Source organism: Cynara cardunculus, assembly GCF_001531365.2.
Source record: "Cynara cardunculus var. scolymus isolate 2C chromosome LG 9, CcrdV1, whole genome shotgun sequence".
NCBI lineage: Eukaryota > Viridiplantae > Streptophyta > Magnoliopsida > Asterales > Asteraceae > Cynara > Cynara cardunculus.
The window spans coordinates 13,012,539-13,036,275 of record NC_037536.1 but is presented as its reverse complement, the minus strand read 5'-3'; the positions used below and the strand labels follow the sequence as shown (position 1 = coordinate 13,036,275).

The window sequence follows — 23,737 nt, the reverse complement described above, 5'->3', positions numbered from 1 at the left end:
AATTAAGTATTCTGTTAGAATTCAATGATTATCCTAATTATATTTTATATTTAAAATGAGATGTTTATTTTGTATTTGATTATGTTTATCTGCAGTTAGTTACACAAATTCATATATAAAGTTTTAATAAGTTGTATTTACGCACAATCTACTTGTAATCTTGAGTTTTAAATAACATGCATTAATAAATAATACTTTATGTATAAAAAGTAGTTTTTAAGAGTTTTTGTCAAAATGTTTTATAATATAGTATAGATAAATAAAATAACAAATCATAAAAGTTCTTTTGAAGTATATAATATTTATATACAGGAAATAGAACAAATAAACTTATACACCCTTCTCACCTGTAATGATGTTTGAACCTTTGATCTCTTAGAAGACGAAATGCTCGTATAAAATCTTGGGCAAATAAAACGCCAAAAAATGCATGTATTTAAATATATTTAATCAAATAATGAGCAAGCATTTAATTGTTCGGATTTTTACGGATAACCCAATGTAATTATGTTTAACAACGTGTTTGATAGTTATAGAACTTGAATTAGCAGTCAGAAAAAATCACGAGTCGTTTTACTGACGTTTATTTTACATTTTAACAAGTATAACAGTTAGTTTGCAACAAAACTACAGATATAATAGACGAAGAGGTTGTGGTAACAAGAAAACCAAGTACATCAAGACTTCTTGTTTATATTACTCGAAATTCATTTTTTATGTTATTTTTCATATTATAACGGACTCGTTGAATACCCGTAAACCTATCTCAAGACTTTTTGGACCCGTTGATCTTAAACCGTATGAAATCCCCCAAATCGATTCCGAAATGTCAAAACTTGTACTCTTATATGTGTTATCACTCAACATATCTCATATGCTTATTTTATTAAGTATATATCTATACTGTATTATAAAACATTTGAAAAAAACTCTTAAAAACTATTTTTTATGCATGAAATATTGTATATTAATACATATTACTTAAAATTTATGATTACAAGTAAATTATGCATAAGTATAATTTATTAAAATTCGATGTTTGAATTCGTATAACTAACTGTGAATAAACATAATCAAATAGAGAATAAACATCTCATTTTAAAATATAAAAAAATCTAAAATATAATTAAGATAATTATCGAGTTCTAACAAAATAATTAATTATTATCTTTATAAGAAAATTATATTATTAAATAAAATATAAATTACTTGGTTATTGAACTTAAATTAAATTATAATAAAAAAATTGAATAAAAAAATTACACAAAAAATGAGGAATTTTAAATAGTTAATTTGATACTATCGATATATTTTTGTCAAAATTTTATGATATTCTTCAAATTTATATTTTATTTAAAAATAAAAACATTATCGTTTTCTCAAAATCACATAAGACCATATCATAACATCGACTGAGATAAAGAAAAAAAAAATATTTAAATCAAGATGTATATCGTTGCATTGCGCGAGTACTATTCTAGTCATATTTAAGGGTTATTTATAAAAATAACCGGTTTACACAACCATCTGCCACAAAATAACCATATTTTAGAGGTTTTGCCAAAATAACCACCCGGATCACCCCCGGGGGCGATCCGTACACAATGGGGGCGATCCCGGGTAAAAAAAAAATTCTCAAAAGTCGAGATTACTGTTCACCTCGTTGACCGCGTTTGACCTCGCCCCCGGGGAGATCCGTACTGTACCGGGGGCGATCCGGGTAAAAAAAATTTTTGATTTTTTTTCTAGTACCAATTTCACTATAAATACCAACCTCCTAATTCATAATTTTTCACACATTCCCTTCCATTTCTTTTCTCATATATTTTACTCTCACAACCCTTAACCTATTAAACACAATAAACCATCACAACCTTTAACCCACTAAACACAATCAACCATCACAAAACATGAAATCACGTGAAAGTGATAATGTTTGCGGTAACGTGTATATATATATATATATATATATATATATATATATAGATGCATAACGTGAAAAAAAGCGATATAAACGGTACAAAAATTGAAACTTCGTATTTTATACGTAAATATGCGTACGGGTTTAAACCATACGTATATTTACGTACGTATTTATACGTATATATGTGTACGGTTGAAAACCCGTACGCATATTTACGTAAAAAAACCGATATAAATTGCGGTAACATATATATATATATATATATATGCATAACGTAAAAAAAAACGATATAAACGGTACAAAAATTGAAACTTCGTATTTTATACGTAAATATGCGTACGAGTTTAAACCCATACGCATATTTACGTACGTATTTATACGTAAATATGCGTACGGGTTTAAACCCATACGCATATTTACGTACGTATTTATACGTATATATGCGTACGGTTGAAAACCCGTACGTATTTAATGGGTTAAAGGTTGTGATGGTTTATTGTGTTTAATGGGTTAAGGGTTGTGAGAGTAAAATATATGAGAAAAAAAATGGAAGGGAATGTGTGAAAAATTATGAATTAGGAGGTTGGTATTTATAGTGAAATTGGTATTAGAAAAAAAATCAAAATTTTTTTTTACCCGAATCGCCCCCGGTAGAGTACGGATCGCCCCGGGAGCGAGGTCAAACACGATCAACGAAGTGAACAGTAATCTCGACTTTTGAGGAATTTTTTTTTACCCGGGATCACCCCCATTGTGTACGGATCGCCCCCGGGGGCTATCCGGGTGGTTATTTTGGCAAAACCTCTAAAATGTGGTTATTTTGTGGTAAAGGGTTGTGTAAACCGGTTATTTTTATAAATAACCCCATATTTAATGTATCAAGTAAATACAATATGGTCATTTCTCTTGGTATAAACCAATTTCCATAACACATATCCAATACAAACAACACGAAGCAATTATGTAAAACACGTGCTTTTAACGTACAACCAATAAAATCTAGTTGAACTGACTTTAGTGACATTTTCAACCGGCTTGACACCTAAACAACCCGTAAACAGATTATATCAGTACATTCATTCTACCAATGCATTCAAACAATCCTTTTTCATTTCATTAAGAATTACTCTAACGGATTTTAGAACCAGTTTAACTTAAATTTACAAATCACAAATGTTTTTATAATGTAAACTCTTGAACTCACCAGGCGTCGAGTCTGACTTGTTTTGTTTGTCGACTTGTGTCCCAGGACAGGACCATGTTCGGGTGCATCTGTTAGTGTTTGCGGTAAGAAAGTCCAGTACTTAGCATAGTACGAGGACAGCTCACGTGATGACATTTTGGGAAAAATGATTTTTGTAGCGAACGTATTTTTTATGGAAGTCATATTAGTCTCGTCCTATGTAGATTAGCCAAGTTATATGACACTTTGTATATGTAATATTTTAGGTTTCATTATATATGTGTGTGTGTAACTAATATATTTTTATTTAAATATATAAAATAATGGAAGGTAAATTGCATGAAAAAAGTAACGTATTTTAACTTGATTTCTATTTTGGGTAACCTACTTTCAGAACTTTTATTTTGGTACCTAAGATGTAAAGTTTTAAACCTTTAAGTACGCGGGTAACCGGTTGAAAACTAGTTTTAGATTAAAAAGTTTCATGTCACTAACCACGTCAGCGAATAATACTGAGTTGAATACCACATCACTTATCACATTAGCATGATAGTCGGTTAATTATTCAACTGGTTACACGGGTACTTAAATGTTTAAAATTTTACATCTTAAGTACCAAAATAGAAGTTATAAAAATATATTATCTAAAATAGGAATCAAATTAAAATACATTATTTTTTCATACAATTTGTTCTAAATATAATAAAAGATTTCTTTATTTCCCCTAAAAAGTATGCCAACGGATTACTTGACATGAGAAGGTTCATGGGTGCTTTTTGAAGCAATTTACAATTATTTTGGACGGTCATATTCTATTAAATAATTTATAACATGATGCTTTCCACACATATTTATTATGGTTTTTTTTAAAATAATTATATTATATTTAATCATTATCATTTATATAATTATTTATAATACAAATACATAATAAATTACAGATTTGACCTCTTCTCAAATCCCTTCATGTCTCATGATACAATGTAAAATAAAATATAATTGTCTGATAATTATTTACAATGAAATTAGAGTACTGAATGGTTAAGAGAGACTCATGATACAAAATCAAAAAGTTTCAGAACCATTAAGAAACATATTTTTTTTCCTTCCAAACAAGATTCACCTCTTAGCGATTCAGACATTACCTTTTAATGAAACTATTAAGAGGTAAACCCATTTTTACCTTTAATATTCTCTTGATTCCAACAAACAAAGCGTTTTTTTATTTTATAAATATGAACATTAATTCCTAGTTAATAAATTAATTTCGAATTTAGTTTTAAAGTTTTTCTTATTTTATTCAAAATAATAATAATATATATAGCTTTATAATTAAAAATATTTTTATTTAAATATACATAAAATTAAAAATATTAATTAGTTTATGGATTACATGATTTATGACATTAGTACTTGATTGCATTTACAAATTGCACATGATGATACATCAATGTGGTGGTCACACTCACACACAAAGTGTATATAAAATGTAAGGGAATTATATGTTATGTTTTAATTAACATATTGTTATATAGGGATTCATGTGAGAAAGAGAGTTAAGATGAGAAATATAAGAAGTGATTTGGACCATTAATCGTCTTTAATTTCAAACTCACTCATGAATCGTGCTTGATATGGAGATTGATCTGGTGCATCTCATCTCCGTACAACATATCCTAATATACATCCAATGGTAGAGATCTTTTCTTAAGTTTCTCGTCTTGACTCTCCTTCTCATTGGAGTCCAACCCTTGTTATATATAAGTTGGGTTCAAACAAGAAAATTGTTCAAATTGGGTGTGCGAACGACTTGACTTGTGATCTAGCGCTAAAATAGCTCATAATCACATATGATATAAGTGTTTTCATGTTTTTTTATTTAAACTTTGTTTTGGTTTAAATCTCCCTCTATATGTGTATGTATACATACACACACACACACACATATATATATATAGGTGAAAGATCGTGTAAAAAAAGAGTTAACGTGAAAAGTATAAGAAAAGATATGAATCATTGATTACTTTTAATCTCATAGCTACCCATGAATTGCGCTTTAGAAGAAAATTGATCAAGTGCAACTCGGTGCACTTCATTAGTATTGGCATTCAATTATGATTGATACAATGGTGGAAATCTCTTATTTACGCTTCTCACTATAACTTCCTTTCTCACCGGAACTCAACCTTATATGTATGTGTGTATGTAGGGTTGGGTTCACGTGAAACAAAGCTGTTTTCGTGAAACACGATTTTTACACTTGAAACTTCACAATAAAATGTTGTGAAAGTAAAAAAAAAACTCGAACCTTTGCAGCAAAAACACCGAGAAGGTTACCTTCACATTGTTTTGCTATGAGGTTTCAAGTGTAAAAATCGTGTCTCACGAAAACAACCTTGTCTCACATGATCCTAAGTCTCTCTCTCTCTCTCTTTATATATATATATATATATATATATATATATATATATATATATATATATATATATATATTTGTGATACATTAATACGATGCTATAAATTAATGAAGTTAAAGCAAAATCAGTTTTAAGAAAAAAGTGATGATTATAAATGCAAACAAATATTAAAAAGAGTAATTAATACCCCCTATAAAGGACATTACTTACATGCGACTTCAAATGAAACTCTCCAAAGGTGTTTTCCAAAACCATTTCATTGTTTCGATTTCTCTTTCTCTTTCTCAGTGATCATTTCACGAACCTCGATGAGAAAGAAAATGTGTTGGTTCGGTTTTTTAAAGAGATTTTTCGCCTGCAAGGTGGAATCGACAGAAAAGGTGTGTTCCTTGTTATCTTTCATTGTTTTATCGAAATTTTTGAAAACCCACGACTATTATTCGAATAAAACGTTGTTCTACGTGTTTTTTAAAGAGTATAGCGGGTATCTTGTAATAGTATCATAATGTAACATCTTTTGAGACTCGTTTAGGGGACAAAGAGGCGAAGATGGTGTTTCTGGAGGCTAAAGATGAACCACAATTACCATGCACTCGACATACCCGATGCAAAAGGGAATGATCATAAGGAGGATAAAAACCAACACACGTTGGCTCTGGCTGTTGCTATGACAGTTGCGGCTAAAGCAGCTGTTGCGGCTGCAAATGCAGCCACAGAGCTTGCCAGGCTCGTAAGGTCTTCTGAAGACCTTGAATGGAGAACCAAAAACGTCGCCGCCATCAAGATCCAATCTTTTTATCGTGCGCATTTGGTATATGTTATATACACATCTTCCTCTGGTGCCAATTTATACATGTTGACTTTTTGAGTCAAATCTATATTATTTTGGATTAGAAATTTAAATATATTTAGTAAAAATTTGTTTAAATACTTCAAATATTTGATAAATTTGTCAAATTTTTCTTGAAATTATTTTAATTTTTTTTAATGTTGAAAACTTGTAATTTTGACAAGTAAAAAAATTTCAGGCATGGAAAGCGTTGGTCGGGTTGAGGGGAGTACTGAAGCTTCAAGCCGTGATTCGGGGCCAAATCGTGAGGCGAAAAGTTTTAAACCGAATGAACAACATTCAACAATTCGAAAATGCACGAGCTAGAGTTCATCGAATACGGGTTCCCACATTTGATCAAGTTTCTAGGATCTGTAATGACAAAAAAGACCATTTTACCCCTCACAAGGAGAGAAAAGACGATCAGATTCTTGAAAGTCCGACTACCATAAGAAACCACCGTTTTGATAGTCAAATGTGTGAAATGCAGAGGAAACTGGGTCTCGAGAATAAACATCACAACTCGCCAACTTCTCGAACCCAAATGTCATATTACACAAAAAGACACTACCACTTATCCCCTGATCGATCAGATGACACTTCGTTACCGAATTCTCCAATTTTTCCAACGTACATGGCCACAACGGAATCTTTCATGGCAAAGGCACGATCGTTGAGCACCCCAAGACAACGACTATCGTTTCTTGACAGTTGTTGTAACCATAGTTCGTCTTTGGCTACGCCCATGCTTTCTTCGTCATCATCGTTTAATGATGGCATGAAAAGGAATTATAGGCACATGCATCTATGAACTCGAGTTCAATGTTTTTAAAGAATAACGTTGCATCTTTTTGTCACTCGTTTGTCGGCATTCACTCGTTACCACAAAATTGATTTTATAGTTCGCATAAAATATCTAACTGTCCTAATAAAATACTTTACAAGACTTAAGTTTATAGTACCAAACCAAAAAAGCGTCCTATCTAAAAATGTTACAATAGATTTATATGATATTTTTAGGCGTTATTAAGGAGTTTTTTGAACGCTTTTAAAATAAAGTGTCGTATTATATAGTTTTATACGAAACTATTTGAAAAAAAAATGTCCTATGATAAGATGGGTTTATACTTTATAGGACGCTTATCAAAAGTGTCATATAAAATAGTTAATAAAACACTTTATGTAAAAACATTCTATAAACCTATTGTAACGCTTTTAGATAGAACACTTTATAGTTTGGTTCTATAAACTGGTTAGGTAATTAAACCAGTAAGCGATTACTAAGGTAAGTGTTCAATAAATGGCCCTTAGCCATGTTTAGTTTGCATTTCCAAACATGTAGGAGATGTTTGGTACGCAAAATGCTTTTGGATATCATTTTTCTATTACAGATTTTAGCTTTTGGGTCATCATTTTGGTGAAGTTATAGAGAATCTGTTAGATATGTTCTGACGTCTCTTTTTGTTATATTTGTATATGTTATGTCAATTGGGATGGTGTAAATTAGGGGCCGTTTACCTAAACGCTTACCCGGTAAGCGCTTAATGGTAAAATTCAACTCTATTGCATACTTATCGGGTAAGATTTTAGTCTACTAAAACGACATCGTATGTAACAATTTACCCGGTAAGCGTTAACCGTGGTAAGGGTCGTTGCCATCACTTATCGAGTAAGACTCTCGATTCGTGTCTTCGCATTTACCAGGTAAGATTCTTGGTTATTGCCTTACTAATCCGGTAAAAGAATTTGACTTAGTAAGCATTTACCCAAATAAGCATTTAGTAAACGGTCCCTTAGTGGGTCAATTGCCCAAACAGATAGAGTCGTCAACTCGAAACTTCTTTCGATAACTCCCAAAACTTCTTCGTGGGACCATTAATTTGAAAAGATAAGATAGTGATTTTGTCATTGGCTTGCAATTACAAACATCTTCTCGATTGATTTTGACATCAGACCTCTAGGAAGAGAGATGTGGCCTTGTTTGTTTTTTATTAAAAAAAAAACTATTATCAGTCTCTTATGTTTTATTCCTTAAGAGATAAGGTCATTTAGATTGTTTGTTTTTTTTTAATTTTTCATAGACACTTATGTTTTATTTATTTTTATCTGATAAGAGGTAAACCAACCTCTTATTTGCCTCTTATTGTTCTTCAAATCAACAACAACGGCGTTTCTCAATCAATTAACCTTAATCGATCATTTCTATGAATCAATCCTTGCCAAATCAATCTGCACGTCTCTGAATTGATGTACTTTAATAGGATGTAAATGTGTTAAACACCGTTAATGACATAATTTTCGTTTAAATGAATTTTAATTAATATAATTTAGATGTAAATTTCATAACGATGATGAATGAATATGTGAAATTGTATTAATTTATTTATAAATTCAACACTATAATTTCTAATGGGTAAAATAAGCAATTTAAACAAATTCAGACGTCTATCAGTTTACGAAAACAAATAGCCTTGTAGATTCAAATTTCAGACTTTAGCATCACCTCTTATAAATCGGAAGTGAAATAACACTTCAAATTTCACCACATTTTAAAAAACAAACATCACTGTAATGTAACATGTTCTCTAAAACGATAAAACTTATTAGAACTTGATTTAATTATATCAGGGGTCATTTACTTAAACACTTACTCCAGTAAACATTTACCGGTAACATTCAATATTATCGTTTACTTACTGAGCAAGATTTTAATCCACTAAAATGATATTGTATAAAACAATTTACCCGGTAAACGCTGACCATGGTAATAGCCGTCGTCATCACCTATCGGGCAAGACTCTCGATCTTTACCTTTCCTCTTACCATATAAGATTCTTGGTATATTTATCTCATATGAAAATATGACTTGGTAAGCATTTGGTAAACGACCTCTTTATTATAACTTTCTCTGTTGATATTATAAGGTTCTAAAATTTTATGTTCTATATCCGCTTTGGTTGATTATAATATTTGATTACGTAAATATTCCTCTACAACTGTTATAAAATCTGTAAGTTATCGAACAAAAGGTTAAAAGAGAAAGAAAATTAACAGAAAAAAAATTATTTATTACATTAAATATTTTGGGATAAATTAATGGCCAAACTCAATTTTAATCATCCTCACATGTAACGGTGATGCCATGGCATGAGAAAATTACATAATAATATTACAAATATTATATAAAATACAAGAAATGTCTATTAAAGCTATTGAAAAACACTCTGTTTTTAATTCTATTTACTTTAATTATGATAATATGTATTAGTGATTTATTTAATTATCTTATAATTAAGTAATTTTTCAACGTAATTTTTGATTATTTTATATTTGTTAATAAACTTATTAATATATTTTTAGGTTAGAAATGATTAGTTTATTATCTAATTTTTTAGCTAATAACCAATTTATCATCTGAAAATTACCTGTTCACCAAACATAACTTAAATATATTAAGTGAATTACGGCATTAGTTCATGTGTTTTGGTTGCTTTTGGGTTTGGCCTGTAAAATTTAATAATTACATTGGTGGTTCTTATTTCATGTTTCAAGGTCCAAAAGCATCCCTCGGGTTAACATCTTTAGCTTAAGAGCGAGCAAAATCTAAAAAATCTGAAAAGGCCGACCCCATCCGACCTGAAAATCCCTATAGAAACCCACCTCTGTAATTCAAACATATCTAACCCTCAAGGTCCAAGAATTTAAGTGGGGATGTAGGATTGATTTGAGTATCCAAATCACCCTCTGACCCGTCCGACTACCCGAATTGATTACTACTACTATCAATTTTCCTAATAATATGATCTAAATCCTACAACCTAACCTAATCAAGTGATTGTTCCTCTTTGTCGTCTCGCGTCTACGTCTCCCTCACCCTCAAGGCGGCCATGGAAGATGAAAGATCGTTGAAAGTGATGGTGGATGTTGTGATGAAAGAGGATGTGATCGGGAGCTTCTCAACGTCGAGCTCGAAAATGGCGAAAAAATAATGAATCAAGGAAAAAGTTTTTGTCTGGAATGTAAATAGGAGTCCAACTCAGGAAAGCATTGGGTGTAACCATGAGGGTTCATCTTCGAGCTACCAATCAAAACACTTGCATGAAACCCTCGAAAATGATATCACGGAAATTTAAAGAAAGAACATCAACTGCAACAAAGATACCCCTAATTATAAGGACAATGTGAATAGTGAAGTGACCCAAAGTAACCCTAAACCCGATCTCAACCGACATGCATGGATTTTAAGGATTTCAAGTGAATTTCAGGCTCCAACTTTTCAACTTCAAATCCGATCAGTTTGGCGTTTTCAGGGCTCCGACTTTAGCCGAGTGTCGTGAGGTAAAGTCATATGACATGTTCACTTGCATCATATTCTCGATTCAAATTATATGGTGTTACTTTGTTTGAGAGTGGTCGGGGTAGTGAAAGATGGCGTACAATGGTGGTACATAAGATATTGGTTAGAGAAGGAAACAAAAAGTTGCCTTCAAAGAGACTAGATACCTCCTTTGTCAGACATTTAAAAGTCATGAATCGAGATATGTAAAAAAAACATACAATATCTAATACAATTGACTTGGAATATTAAGGCAGCGCTGTGTGTTGTTGGTTGAAAACGGAGATAAGAGAAGAACAGCATGAAAGCAGTGTTAACTTGTAAGCTTTTTAGACTGAAACCCGAATTGATAGATTAATCATTATATTTAAGAAACCAAACCAAAAAAACAGAGCCAAATCACGTGAGCCAACCGCACCATACATTATAAAAAGAACCAACATATTTTATTTTCCCATCAACCCTTCTCAAAGTGCAATAATTATATGCATCGTTCAACAACCAACCCTTAAAATCTAGCAACTCGATCAACGGACTCCTGACTACTTATATTTCTATATTTGAACTTGACATCTAATAAATGCATCGCACCAACTAATTTTCCGAGTGTTCTTTGATGTTGAACCTCTCCCCAAGTTCAAACACACCTTTTTGATCACATTGCATATATAACAGATATAGATGTATGTTGAACACAAAGGATGCTAATCTAAACAATTAACAATAGGACAATTTGCATAAAAAGTAATGTATTTTCAAAACTTTCATTTTAATACCTAAAATGTAAATTTCTAAACATTTGAATATTAATGTAACCGATTGAAGACTAATTTTAAATTAATAAAAATCATATCACTAACCACATTAACAAATAATACTAAGTTGAATACCACACCACTCGCCACATCAACATAATTAATACTTCAATTGACTACCCAAATACTTGAATATTTAAAACTTTACATCTTTAAATACCAAAAATGAAAATTTTGAAAATATATTACCCAAAATAAAAATTAAATTAAAGTATGTTACATTTTCATGCAGTTTGCTCCTAATAATATAAACCTAAACCTAAATAATTAACAATTTTAACCCGAACACAAACAAATAACAATTTGCACATGAACAATTTGAACTAAAACAAGCTAGACACATCAATAGAAGACCCTAAACACACACAAAATCGAGCCTCTTCACTTTAATAGCGTTGTGAAAGACCTCCCGTTTTAACATGCTAAACAACAATCTTCCCTAAATCACTGTTAAAATCATGGATGATTAGAAGAAGATGAAACTCAAACTACACTTAAACTTATATTACTCCAAAACAAAAACCCACCTCACTACATGCATAAAAAAATAAACCATAACATAAAAAATAAAAGAAAATAATTAAAAAAGTAAAAAGAAAATTTAGAGTAAAGCTATCACACCACTAAAGGTAATTAAACCACATCATATGCCATATGACAACTGCAACAGTTCCCGACCCTAAATACCATATATATATTTTTTTCAGTTTTGTAACAAATAGATATCATGTCATCACCTGATTACTTTGTGCACTTTGCCCACTTTGTGCAACTGGTGGTACATTTTCACCTTCTTTGAATACCTTTGCGATCTTCTCAATCGGAACCAACGGCAGATATTGCGCCACCGGATAACCTTTCTCCGCCGTGTAACAAACTGCAACGTTGTATTTCTCCGCCACGTATGCGGCGGTGGGAACTGCAACTTGAGCTACCTGAGGGAACAATGGAAGCTTATTCATTTCTCGCCAGGCTGACACGGCGTACTTCTCGGCTACAGGCTCATAGCTTGCGTACAGCTCTTTAGCTGTGGGCTCGTATTTTTTGTAGACTGAATTAGCCATTCTTGAAGCCATTTTAACTCCCTCTGAAGCTAATTCTTTGAATTTGGCTTGGCTTGGAGCCTGTTTCATCACCGATGGTACATGGCGATTCAACTCATTCAACGTATCGTCCACCTGTAACAACCGATTAAGCTGGATGTCATTCCACTTTCAACCATCTAATTTAAGTTTATTACACTCTACCCCCTGGAAATATGTCGATTTCAATGCGATTTGTCTTATTAGCTACGTATTGCACCAAATAAACGTAATTTCACTATCACGATAAGATTAAGTCGACCTAATTCAACTACCCGACAACAAATTACGTCATATGGGAAAATACGCATGGTGCGCACGATAAGGAAAGGGAAACCGCATACCTTCAGATCAACAAACTTAAGGACCTCAAAAGGAACGTCCTGAAACCTCTCGTACACAGGTCCGATGACGGTTTTAACGGTGCTTTCCACAGTTTGAACACCAGGCTTCAACGGACCGGAGTTCTCCTTGGCGTATTCGTAAACTGTCGAGAAACAAACAACAAAATAGATCACCGCGCTTTGCACAAATTCGAGATGCTTCAGGTGCTTCTCTCCTCCATCGGTCGTCGACTGTGCCTTTCAATTTCACAAACAATTTAAATTACATCAATCGAACAAAATTACAAAAAATCAGTAACATAGACCAGATCCGATCGGAAACACAAATTATTCAAACTAAAATCAAGTTCTGATCCAATAAACTGTTTTCTAGACATCTAGTATAATTTCCGGCAACATCTTCTCATTCAAACAGAAAAAACACGGACAAAAAACAGATTCACAGACAATTAGAAACACAAATTATTCAAACTAAAAACAAGTTCTGATCCCATTAACTGTTTTTTAGACATCTACTACAATTTCCGGCAACATCTTCTCGTTCAAACAGAAAAACACGGAGAAAAAACAAAATTAACGAATGTCCGTGATAATACTTGTGTAAGAAATACTGAACAAAATAGGCTTACCAGAGGCTCAGTTGTCGGATTGGCTTCAGACTCCGCCATGATCGTCGAGAAAAAAGAAGCTTCGAGAGAGTTTTATGGAAATTTCTAAGGAAAAATGAAGAGAAATGAGATGCAAGACTAACGGCAAGCGATGGAACGATGACACTTATACAGGCGGTCCCGATCTAGTGCGGAAAAATCGAGAAAAGTATAGGGTAAAAACCCAACTCCCAACGCCTTTTCTGATGTCGACACGTGTCAAATGGTGATGGTGTTAAGTTTAAATTTGCGAATATGAACAGATAAGTAACGAAAATACAAAAACCATAAATGCGCTATTTTAAACTTAAGTGTTAAGCAAATGAAAAAAAATCCAAGCACCGAATATGTATATATTTAGTCAGGCGGTTGTTAAATAATTTGGTATATAATTATTAAATGATTAAAACATTTATGATTTAGTAAAAAATGAAATATAATTATTTGTTAATTATTTATAACAAAATTATAGTGATGAATGGTTAGGTTAAGGGAGATCCAAGATACAAAATCATTCAAATGATTTTAAAATCATTAAAAGACTTACTTTTTTTTTTGCGAAACAAGATTCATCTTTTAGTGATCAGATGTTGTCTCTTAATTGAACTATTAAGAGGTAAACAACCAGCCCCTGAGGCAACCTCTGAATCGTTTTATTAAGATATGGTTTCTGAATCGTTAAAAAGTGAAAATATGTTTATCAAAAAAAAATGTCTCTTAATATTTTTAAAACCCTCTTAATGATTTTGTATCATGGGCATTCCTTAACCATTCGACGCCCTAATTTTATTCTGAACAATTATCAAACAATTATATTTCATTTTGCACTACATCATAAGAGTCTCTTAATCATTCTGGTCATTTAATCATTATGCACTAAACCATTCAGCAACTGCAAAATAGTCTCTTAAAGTTGTTTGTTTACCTTTTAATAGTTTCATTAAAAGACAGCCTCTGAATCGTAAAAAAGTAAATCATGTTTGACAAAAAAAAATGACTCTTAATGGTTCTAAAACCCTCTGAATAATTTTGTATCATGGGCCTCCTTAACCATTTAACGCCCTAAATTCATCGTAAACAATTACCAAACAATTATATTTCATTTTCACTATATCATGAGAGTCTTCTAATCATTCTTACCACTTAATCATTATGCACCAAGTCATTCAGCAACTGCCAAAGAGCTTCTTAAAATGTTAAGCCAAAAATATATTCAAGTAATATTTGGTTTATATAATTAAACTTGTTAAAATAATTGAAATAGAATTTAATCAGATTTGACCATATATTTAGTTAGCATGAATTGCAACAGAATATGTTAAATTTTTTGAATCTATCTGTTTATTTTGCAAAAAAAAAAAAACATAATTATAAAAATCTAGTGATGAATTACCAAAGCATTAATTCTAATATGTTTGTTTGATTTGTTGAATATAATAGTGGTGATAGGGTGGAGTTGGTAGCAGTGGTAGTGGGGTAAACGCGAAGGTGGTGGTAACAGTGGTGGTGGCGGCGGCGATAGTGACGATGATGGTGGTGGTGACAACCATCATGGTGGGATAGAATATATGAAGTAAATACAATAATGTAAAAGCTGTTCTTTAAAAAATGGGTCGAAATAATTGGAATTATTTGCAAAACACAATAAATTTACATTTCACTTATGTGGAATTTGAATTCCTTACCAAAACTCAAATGAATAGACCTAACAGATGAATAAAATATGGTCGGTGAAATTGACTATTCCAATTTCTTAAAATTCCAAATGAACCAAACGCCATTTTAGTAAACTACAATTTTTTTTATTAACCTGGATATCCAACCTGCTATGCGAGCCGACTAATCTCAGGGCGACCATCTGCTTTGCTGATATACTGGAGTCACCGTAATTGAACCTCCATGGCCACAAGAGGGATTTTTATTCCTTTTTGGTTTTGAACCTGGGACCTCCTGGTACTTTTGAAGTAAACTACAATTTTAGTTTACATATATACGGGAATATGTCATTTAACGTGAAAAGTATAAAAATTGTTACTACACTATGTATTTAGGTATGGAAAAAAAAGGCTTTTGTCTTGATATGATCAGTTAAAGTATTGTTAGTCGAGAGGCATTTTTGTTCCTTTTACCCTTTTTTTGTATGTCCCCTGTTAAAAAAACTATCTATTACAATTTTATAGACATATGCATATACGTATACATGTATATATGATTTGATAAACACTTACCCGAGTAAACATTTGTTAAACGGCTTCTAAAAGTTGTTAGTGAAAATAAAAAAAATAAACAAAAATAAAACCACGAGATTAAATTCACAATTTAAAAAATTGTAAAAACTTTATCCAATAGAGTCATGTTTATTAATAGCTTAATAAACTTGATGAGACACAGTTCCATCAATGTGTGTGTGTGTATATATATATATGTCAAAGGCTTAATGATATAAAAAATGACTTATTCAGTAGATTTTAAGGATAACTTTATATAGAAAGTCAAGTTTTTTCCCATACATAGTTCTCACAGTTAAAAAACACACTCATTTCATATATAAAAAAAACTCTCTAAAACAAAAACATTTCAATTTATAAAAGCAGATTAATTCACACAAACATCTTTACTAATTCTGAAAAAACTTAATAGATACCCACAAAACAACCCCTTAAGGATTGTTTGGTCAGTTTTCTATAAACTACTGTATAGATAAAGATGCATATGTGTATTAATTTGTTTATATAAGTTGTAAATGTTTTTGTTTTGGAGGATTTTTTAATGTGGAAAAAGTTTTTTTCAACTGGGGAGAGTTAAGTTTGAATTTTTTGTCTTTATGCATAAAACTCTCTTAGAAACTTATTGAACAAATAAACTACGAGTCTCATTTTATTAATTTGCTAACAAACATACCTTTAAGCTTAAAGAGTTGAGTTACAGTAAACAAGAGAGTTAAAGTGATAAACATAAGAAATAATCTCCACCATGAAATACAAATATGCCAGATCAATCTTTGTATCAAATACATGATTCATATATCATTTTAAGATGAAATATAATTAAAGATACAAATCTCTTTTTATGTTTTTCATCTTCTCTAATAAAATCAGTGAAACTTCAAAATCATTAAAATTTACGACTTTTACCACATTGTACGTACACACAACTAGCAATTAAAAGAAGGGGTGGGGACAGGGGAGAATAAAAATCGGATGCCCATTGAAACTTTGTAACGGCACGCTCTTCTATGTTAGCTACTCCTCACATCTTTTTCATTCCACTTACTATATAATATATTTAAATAATATAAAATATTATTAAAATTATATATTTATATTGTATTATAAAATATTTAATTTAAATACGTAAAGTAATGTTTATTAATGTATATTATTTAAAATTCAAAATTCTAAATAAATTATATGTAAGTAAATTTACTAAACTTTATTTTTGAAATTGTGTAACTAATTATAGCTAAACATAATCAAATATAAGATAGACATCTCATAGCATGGTAACCGATTGATGGTTATCCGAGTATTTAAATGTTTAAAACTTTACATATTAGGTTCCAAAATAAAAGTTTTGAGAGCATGCTATCTAAAATAAAAATCAAGTTAAAGTACATTATTTTTTTATGCAATTTGTCTATTAAAAAATTATAAACAAAACAAATATTTCTAACACATCTTAAAACATTACTACAAATGAATCACATGAAATAACGACAAAATTGAATTAAGAGGTCGTTTACCAAACACTTACCCGGTAAATGTTTCCCAGTAAAATTTAACACTATTATTTACTTACAGGGTAAGATTTTAGTCCATCAACACAACTTTATATACAACAATTTACCTGTAAACATTTACCGTGGTAAGAGTTGTTGCACTCATTTACCGGGTAAAATTCTTGGTCATTGTCTTGCTCTTATCAGGTAATATTCTTGGTTCTTACCATATTCATCCGGTAAGGTAATGTGATTTTGGTAGACGCTTACCCAGTTAAGCGTTTTTCGGTAAAATTTAACACTATCATTTTCTTACCGGGTAAGATTTTAGTCCATCAAAACAGCACCATAAATAATAATTTATCGGGTAAACCCTTACTATGATAAAAATCATCGCCACCACTTAACAGGTAATATTGTTGGTCTTATCTCTCTTATTAAATAATTACTCGTATCGTTAATTTAATCGAAAACGGTACGACGTGTGCCATTATCTCGACATGGTGAATTATTAAAACCACCGTGTCCTTTTCTGTCAATTTTCACTTTTTCTTCTTAATTTTTACATTTTTAAATGAGGATTTTCTACCAACGACGTCATTTGTTCTTTTAGCGTAGTTACATTAGTGGTACCCGTGGTTTGCCCAAAATTTAAATTTGATCCCTAAAATGAGTTACTTACAATAATGGTCCTTAACTTTTTAATTTATTACACTTACTGTCCCTGAAGCTAACAGTGTCAATTAGGAACCACTATGACGGAAAAATCAATATCTGGACAAGTTACATGGACCAAAGGTGTAATTCGATCTCTCTAAAGTTAATTGTGCTTCACATCTTTTTTTCTTTTTAAAATCATTATTAACAATATTTTATATATCTAATCATAAATCAAATTTCTTAAATTAATGTATTTATTAAATAAAAAGTTTGTATTTATTTAAAAAGTTATTCGATAATTCAATTTCATAATGTCTCATAATTTAATATTTTTTTAAATAAATATAAATATTTTTATTTAATATGTAAGACAAATTATTTGAAAAAGTAACGTATTTTAACTTGATTCATATTTTGAATAACGTACTTTTAAAACTTTCATTTTGATACCTAAGATGTAAAGTTTCAACATTTAAGTCAAAGAACGTTAGTTTTAATTAAAGTTTTAAAAATATGTAACCCAAAATAAAAATCAAATTAAAAAACGTTACTATTTGATTTTTGATGAAATTTGAGATGGTGGAAGATTAAAGTATAGGGGCATCAATAGAAATTTGGGTCCAAATTCTCTGCGATTCTCTCGGGTCTAACTCTCAAACCCTAGAGACGAAGCTCCTTCGAAATGGACGAATACAAGAACCTTATTCACGAAGCATTTGGAAATTCGTCGGAAGATAGCGACGATGATGATCGTCGACAAAAGCTCCAAGTCCGGAAAGAAGCTCAATTAGTATTTGGAGAGAACCCTAAATGGGAGCAAATCAGTGAAATCAAGGGATTAAGCTTATGTAGGGATTTTTTAACTTCTGATCAACAATCAACGTTGCTAGCATCAATCCTACGAGGTAATCTTCTTATCTCTATCTCGTTGATTCTGCTGTTTCTCAGTTACAAATACAATAACGCTGCTGTTAGAGTGATTACGATTTAATTTATCGAATGATAATCAATCGTTATTCTTAGCTTCAAATTGGAGGATTACTTCATCGGTTTTGAAAGCTGAGTTCATTTCGAAATTGAAAACATAATACTTATTTTCAGAAGTAAAAATTATGAATCCTAATGCAAAATTTACGCCAATATTTATGCCCATGATGGTAGTGTAAGTTTCAATGTGGTTACGTGTCGTTTTCGTGAGAATGTAAGATCGATGTTACATTTGAACTGAAAGTTACCAGTTTGACATCATTTCATGATGACACCCAGGCAGATTTGAACACGAAACTTGTAGCAAATTAGGTCCACGAACTATACTTTCTGTAAGAGCTTGTTTGTTAGCAGCTTAATGAGATTAATGGACTCGTAGCTTATTCAGGCATGCAGCAATGCGGTTTGATGATGGCTTAATGATATATAAAGTGGCTTATTCGGTAAGATTCTATGGAGAGCTTATGCAGAAATCCAAGTTTTTTACAAATCTGTCCCTCCCAATTAAAAAAATGCTGCTTCCATCTATGAAAAGCCGCTCCCAAACAAAAACCTTTCCAATCTATACAGACAAATTAATTCACACAAATAGCTTTATCCATAGAGGGCTTAATGGAAAATCAACCAAACAGCTTGATATGACTTATGAGAACAACTTCATAGATGATATTGAAGCAAGCAGTTTTGACGTTATTTCTCATTTCCCATGAGTTGTTATAGTTTGTAGACTTGTAGGTTGTATGTACTTATGTATGTCTTCTTGAATGCATTCTATTTTATGAGTATGGGAAGTGTCATTGCTTTAACTTATTTGTTCTTCTGTGACTTATGGCTGCAGAAGGATGGTTCAATGATGCCGCTCACAATCAGGTTTGGCAATTAGAACACGATTTGTGTTGTTTGTGTTATTAAGTTATATTTACAACGATAAATAAATGCTATAATTCTTGTTGTCATGGATATCTCATTTGTGGCAGTTTATATGTATGTCCAACGGGACAGTATCGAACAAAAACTTGTCCTACGTTTGAGACAACATTGGATTGGGACAGGACGAGATTGAGTAGGACACACGAAAAAAGGTGGAACAAAAATCATGGAGATGAAACAAGATTAGTAAATTATTAAATTACCGACCTCACTCTCATATAGTCATATGTCCAGTTCAGTTTCATCCAATACTGTCTGCATACCAAATGCATCCAACTAAAGAACAAATGGGAGCTTTTCAATTGTGACTATCCGATGAGTAATTTGCTATTTATCAACTGTATTCAAAATTCAGTGATATTGTGTTCCTTTTCTTGTTTCAAAATGAGTAAATCAAGTTGGTCTCTATCGAGATGAGCCTGTCTTTGTCCTTGGTAAGGTGGACTAATGAGCTTTAGGGGCTGTTTGGTTGGTTATCCATTAAGTCCTGTATGGATAAAGATGTCCTTTGTGGATTAATTTGAATGGATTGGAAAGATTTTTGTTTGGGAGAGTTTTTCACAGATGGATGGAGTGTGTTTTTGATTAGTCACTTTCTATACCAGTAAGCCACTATCAAACAGTTATATATAGGACTATAGGTGACCAAAGTTGTGTGTCCCATTTAGCTCATTTAGCTACTAACAAACAAGCTGTGAGTTCCATGAAGCTCATTAAGCTGCTAAAAAACATGCCCTTAGTTTTGTTATTTCATAATTCTGTGTTATACTGCCATTGCAGGCTATGAGGTTTGGTGATCTTCCAGCATGGGCAAAGGAGCTTTCGACATGTGTGTTAGAACTTATTCGTTATAGTGATTACGATCCTGAATCCATGGACACAAATACTTGCCAAATTGATAAACAAGAATGCATATTCCCATCGGAGCTACTTCACAGGGTGCCGCTCTTTAATCAACTCATTGTTAACTCATACCAGCCAGGTGAGGTGCGAAATCATCTTTCTTATTGCCCGTAATCCTGCCTGTCATCTATTGGTCGAAGGGTCATGTGAGAGTAGGAGTTAAGATAAGAAGTGTAAGAAGAGATTTAGAAGGGAATTGATCTAGTGGTTCTCTTCAGTTAGGATTGATCTAAAGGTGGAGATCTCTTCTTACCCTTCTCACCATAACTGTCATTTTCACCGGAACCCAACCCTTTGAATGAGATCCTATCTGGCACATAATCATGGTCATGGATAAGTTTCTTATCGACTAATCAAGAACCCACTAAATTTCCGATTCCAATTTCTTTTCTGGGGTTCATTTGCAGGGAATTTGTGCACACGTTGACCTGATGCGATTCGAAGATGGAATAGCCCTAGTCTCCCTAGAATCATCCTGTGTGATGCATTTCAGCCGAGTCGAAAATGGAGTTGCTACTAATGGAAAACCAATCGAGGCCAAAATCAAGATCCCTGTCTACTTGACACCAGGCTCTTTACTCCTAATATCAGGTGAAGCCCGATATCAATGGAAGCATGAAATCAATCGGAAACCCGGTTTCCAGAAATGGGATGGCCTCGAAATCGATCAGAAAAGAAGAACATCCATTACATTGAGAAAGCTCTGCAGTAGTGACTAGTACCCACTGCATTTCCAGCTTGTACTCTTCATCTGGTATGTATTCTAAAAAGCAGGCTATTTAGCTAAATGACGTTTTTGAAAACTGAATTTAAGAATCTAACCCTTTTGCGTATTTCTACGTTTTCTTGGGGAGCATGATGGTTTGCACCAGCCGCTAGGGGTGTTTGCGGTGTGGTCCCAAACCGCAAATCGCACCGCATATGCGGTTTAAGCATTTACCCAAACCGCAAAAAGCCATATTGTGTTGCGGTTTGTACTTAACGCACTTTACACTTACAATCCAATAATTACAAGATTAAAACTTTATTGTAGATTCAATGATAACGTGACCTTAGTCTATACAAATCAAAAGTTTAAATATATCCGATTCTCAAATACATATTACATAATTAAAAATAATCTAAGAAAAATAAAAATGTTACATAATTAAAAATAGTCCAAAAAAAATAAAAATATTACATAATTAAAAATAATTTGAGAAAACTAAAAATATTATATAAAGTAGCCTAATTATTATAGTGCCTTTTGGTGTAAAAATGCAAACTGTAAATCGCATAGCAGAAGTTCTAAACTGCGTTTTGCGGTACAGTGTGGGCGGTCTCTATGAACATCCCTAAACGGGTCAGATGAAGGTCATCGACCAGAAAACATTTAGAAGGTAATGCCTCTAATTGAAACCCTCGTTTAAGGTCAATTATACCCTTTTTCGATAGAATTGTATACAAAATCTACATTACGTATATTATAGATGTTGAATCCTTTACCCTAAAGTACAAAATATAGATTTACAACCGTTAAATAGCCGGTCCACACCAAACAAAGCTTCACAAGGTCGCCGGCTATCGGATTTAACCGGCCGAACATATGAGAACACGAGAAAATAGTGGCCATCTGTGCCAAATTCACTGCTAACGCCACCCGAATAGCATCCATCTTGAAAAAGATCGGATTCCAAGCCAAGCTGAATCCAAGTTGAGCCAAGTACATTACTATAGCCGAGGGTGTCCGATGAAATCCACTCTCGGCCCACACGAGCCAAGCCGATAACCCCATGACGAAAGCCGTGGACAAGCAAGTTAGGTGTAGAACCCACAACGATGGCATCCAGAATGGTAGGTCTAGGTCCTTGTAAGCCTGGCCACCTCCGTACCACATAATGTCGGCTAGGGTCAGAGCCACAGGGACAGCAATGGCGGTAGCCAGCGACCGGACACCGCCACCTGCCGTGGATGGTTTCTTTTGAGATCTCGTTCTAGTAACGTTGTAAGTCATGTTGCCGGTCTCCGGCGATGGTTGTCGACTCGTTTTTTGGTGGTTGTTTCAAGTGTTTTGGGGGGTGGAGGAGATGGTTGAGGAGATAAAATGGAAGAGGGAAGATGGGATGGTGAAGAGGGTTTTTAGGAGATGTGTTTTATAGAGTAGAACGTGTTTTTCGGTCTGCATGAAATTAAGAAAAGAGTAAATTACGGTTTTAGTCCCTGTGATTTTCAAATTGTGGTTTTTGTCCTTGTAATTTTGGAATTTTACTTTTTCATCCCTGAAGTTTACGATTTATTGTTATTTTTGTGTCCGAGTCTAACTCCTAACTTTAAGCATCATGGATTAAAATAGCAATGAATTGTAACCATAAAAACGAAAACCATAACAAATTTTAAATCATAAAGATGAAAACTACGTTGAATTATAAAATATAGAGATGAAAATCGTAATTTTAAAATATATATTTATAGTTTACTAGTTTTGCAACTGCTGCAATGCAACTAAATATAAAACTTGTAAATAAAAAATTAATTAGTTATTTATAAAATGTTCTACCATTTAAATTATGGCATTGTTTGCAAGTAAAATGATATTTTGATAACTAAATGAGAAATACGAAGGTTGGAACCTATAACAATCATCCACCAAACAAGGGTTTCTTTTTGAAGAAATAGTTCATCTTTAAATCTCAAAAGAATTTGAGGACTTTGTTTTGACAACTTCAGTCTTCATCCTATTCTTTGAAAGATCAACGGTATCTGTAAGCATTAAAAATATCACAGTATTATAATTTTCAAACAAGAAAAAACTATAAGGTGAACTTATCGAAATATAACTATATAAAAGAACATGATGTATTGAATATTGAAATTATTCTGTAAGTTTAAGCAATTTATTGCATCTACAGAATGCAGGATTAGCCTTTCTAACATACACCGTCTTGAAAACATAAAATAGTTGATGAGTGAACCTCCGGCGAAC

The 23,737-nt window shown here is 32.3% G+C and overlaps 4 protein-coding genes across 6 annotated transcripts; 2 read left to right on the top strand and 2 right to left on the bottom strand.

Moving 5' to 3' along the window:
* The first annotated feature begins 6,095 nt into the window (after positions 1 to 6,095).
* On the top strand, positions 6,096 to 7,164 carry LOC112517800. Its single transcript, XM_025125173.1, has 2 exons — positions 6,096 to 6,335; positions 6,553 to 7,164. Exons 1-2 carry the CDS (start codon positions 6,096 to 6,098, stop codon positions 7,162 to 7,164), a joined length of 852 nt encoding a protein of 283 aa, XP_024980941.1.
* A 4,813-nt stretch (positions 7,165 to 11,977) lies between these two features.
* On the bottom strand, positions 11,978 to 13,720 carry LOC112518200 (stress-related protein-like). 2 transcript variants are annotated; one of them, XM_025125814.1, is made up of 3 exons: positions 13,560 to 13,720; positions 12,931 to 13,167; positions 11,978 to 12,682 (listed from the first exon to the last, which is right to left on the bottom strand). In XM_025125814.1, exons 1-3 carry the CDS (start codon positions 13,596 to 13,598, stop codon positions 12,230 to 12,232), a joined length of 729 nt encoding a protein of 242 aa, XP_024981582.1. In that variant the 5' UTR covers positions 13,599 to 13,720; the 3' UTR covers positions 11,978 to 12,229. The 2 variants fall into 2 exon arrangements, with proteins under 2 accessions (XP_024981582.1, XP_024981583.1); XM_025125815.1 differs by having other exon boundaries at positions 12,931 to 13,161; positions 13,560 to 13,685.
* A 4,852-nt stretch (positions 13,721 to 18,572) lies between these two features.
* Positions 18,573 to 21,608, top strand: LOC112518742 (alkylated DNA repair protein ALKBH8 homolog). Of its 2 annotated transcripts, none has more exons than XM_025126558.1 (4): positions 18,573 to 18,860; positions 19,781 to 19,812; positions 20,653 to 20,859; positions 21,183 to 21,608. In XM_025126558.1, exons 1-4 carry the CDS (start codon positions 18,638 to 18,640, stop codon positions 21,492 to 21,494), a joined length of 774 nt encoding a protein of 257 aa, XP_024982326.1. In that variant the 5' UTR covers positions 18,573 to 18,637; the 3' UTR covers positions 21,495 to 21,608. The 2 variants fall into 2 exon arrangements, with proteins under 2 accessions (XP_024982326.1, XP_024982327.1); XM_025126559.1 differs by having other exon boundaries at positions 18,581 to 18,860; positions 20,653 to 20,854; positions 21,183 to 21,444.
* A 396-nt stretch (positions 21,609 to 22,004) lies between these two features.
* Positions 22,005 to 22,768, bottom strand: LOC112517799 (translocator protein homolog). The gene has a single exon (XM_025125172.1). The coding sequence runs from the start codon at positions 22,766 to 22,768 to the stop codon at positions 22,262 to 22,264; it is 507 nt and encodes a 168-aa protein (XP_024980940.1). The 3' UTR covers positions 22,005 to 22,261.
* Positions 22,769 to 23,737: the final 969 nt, after the last annotated feature.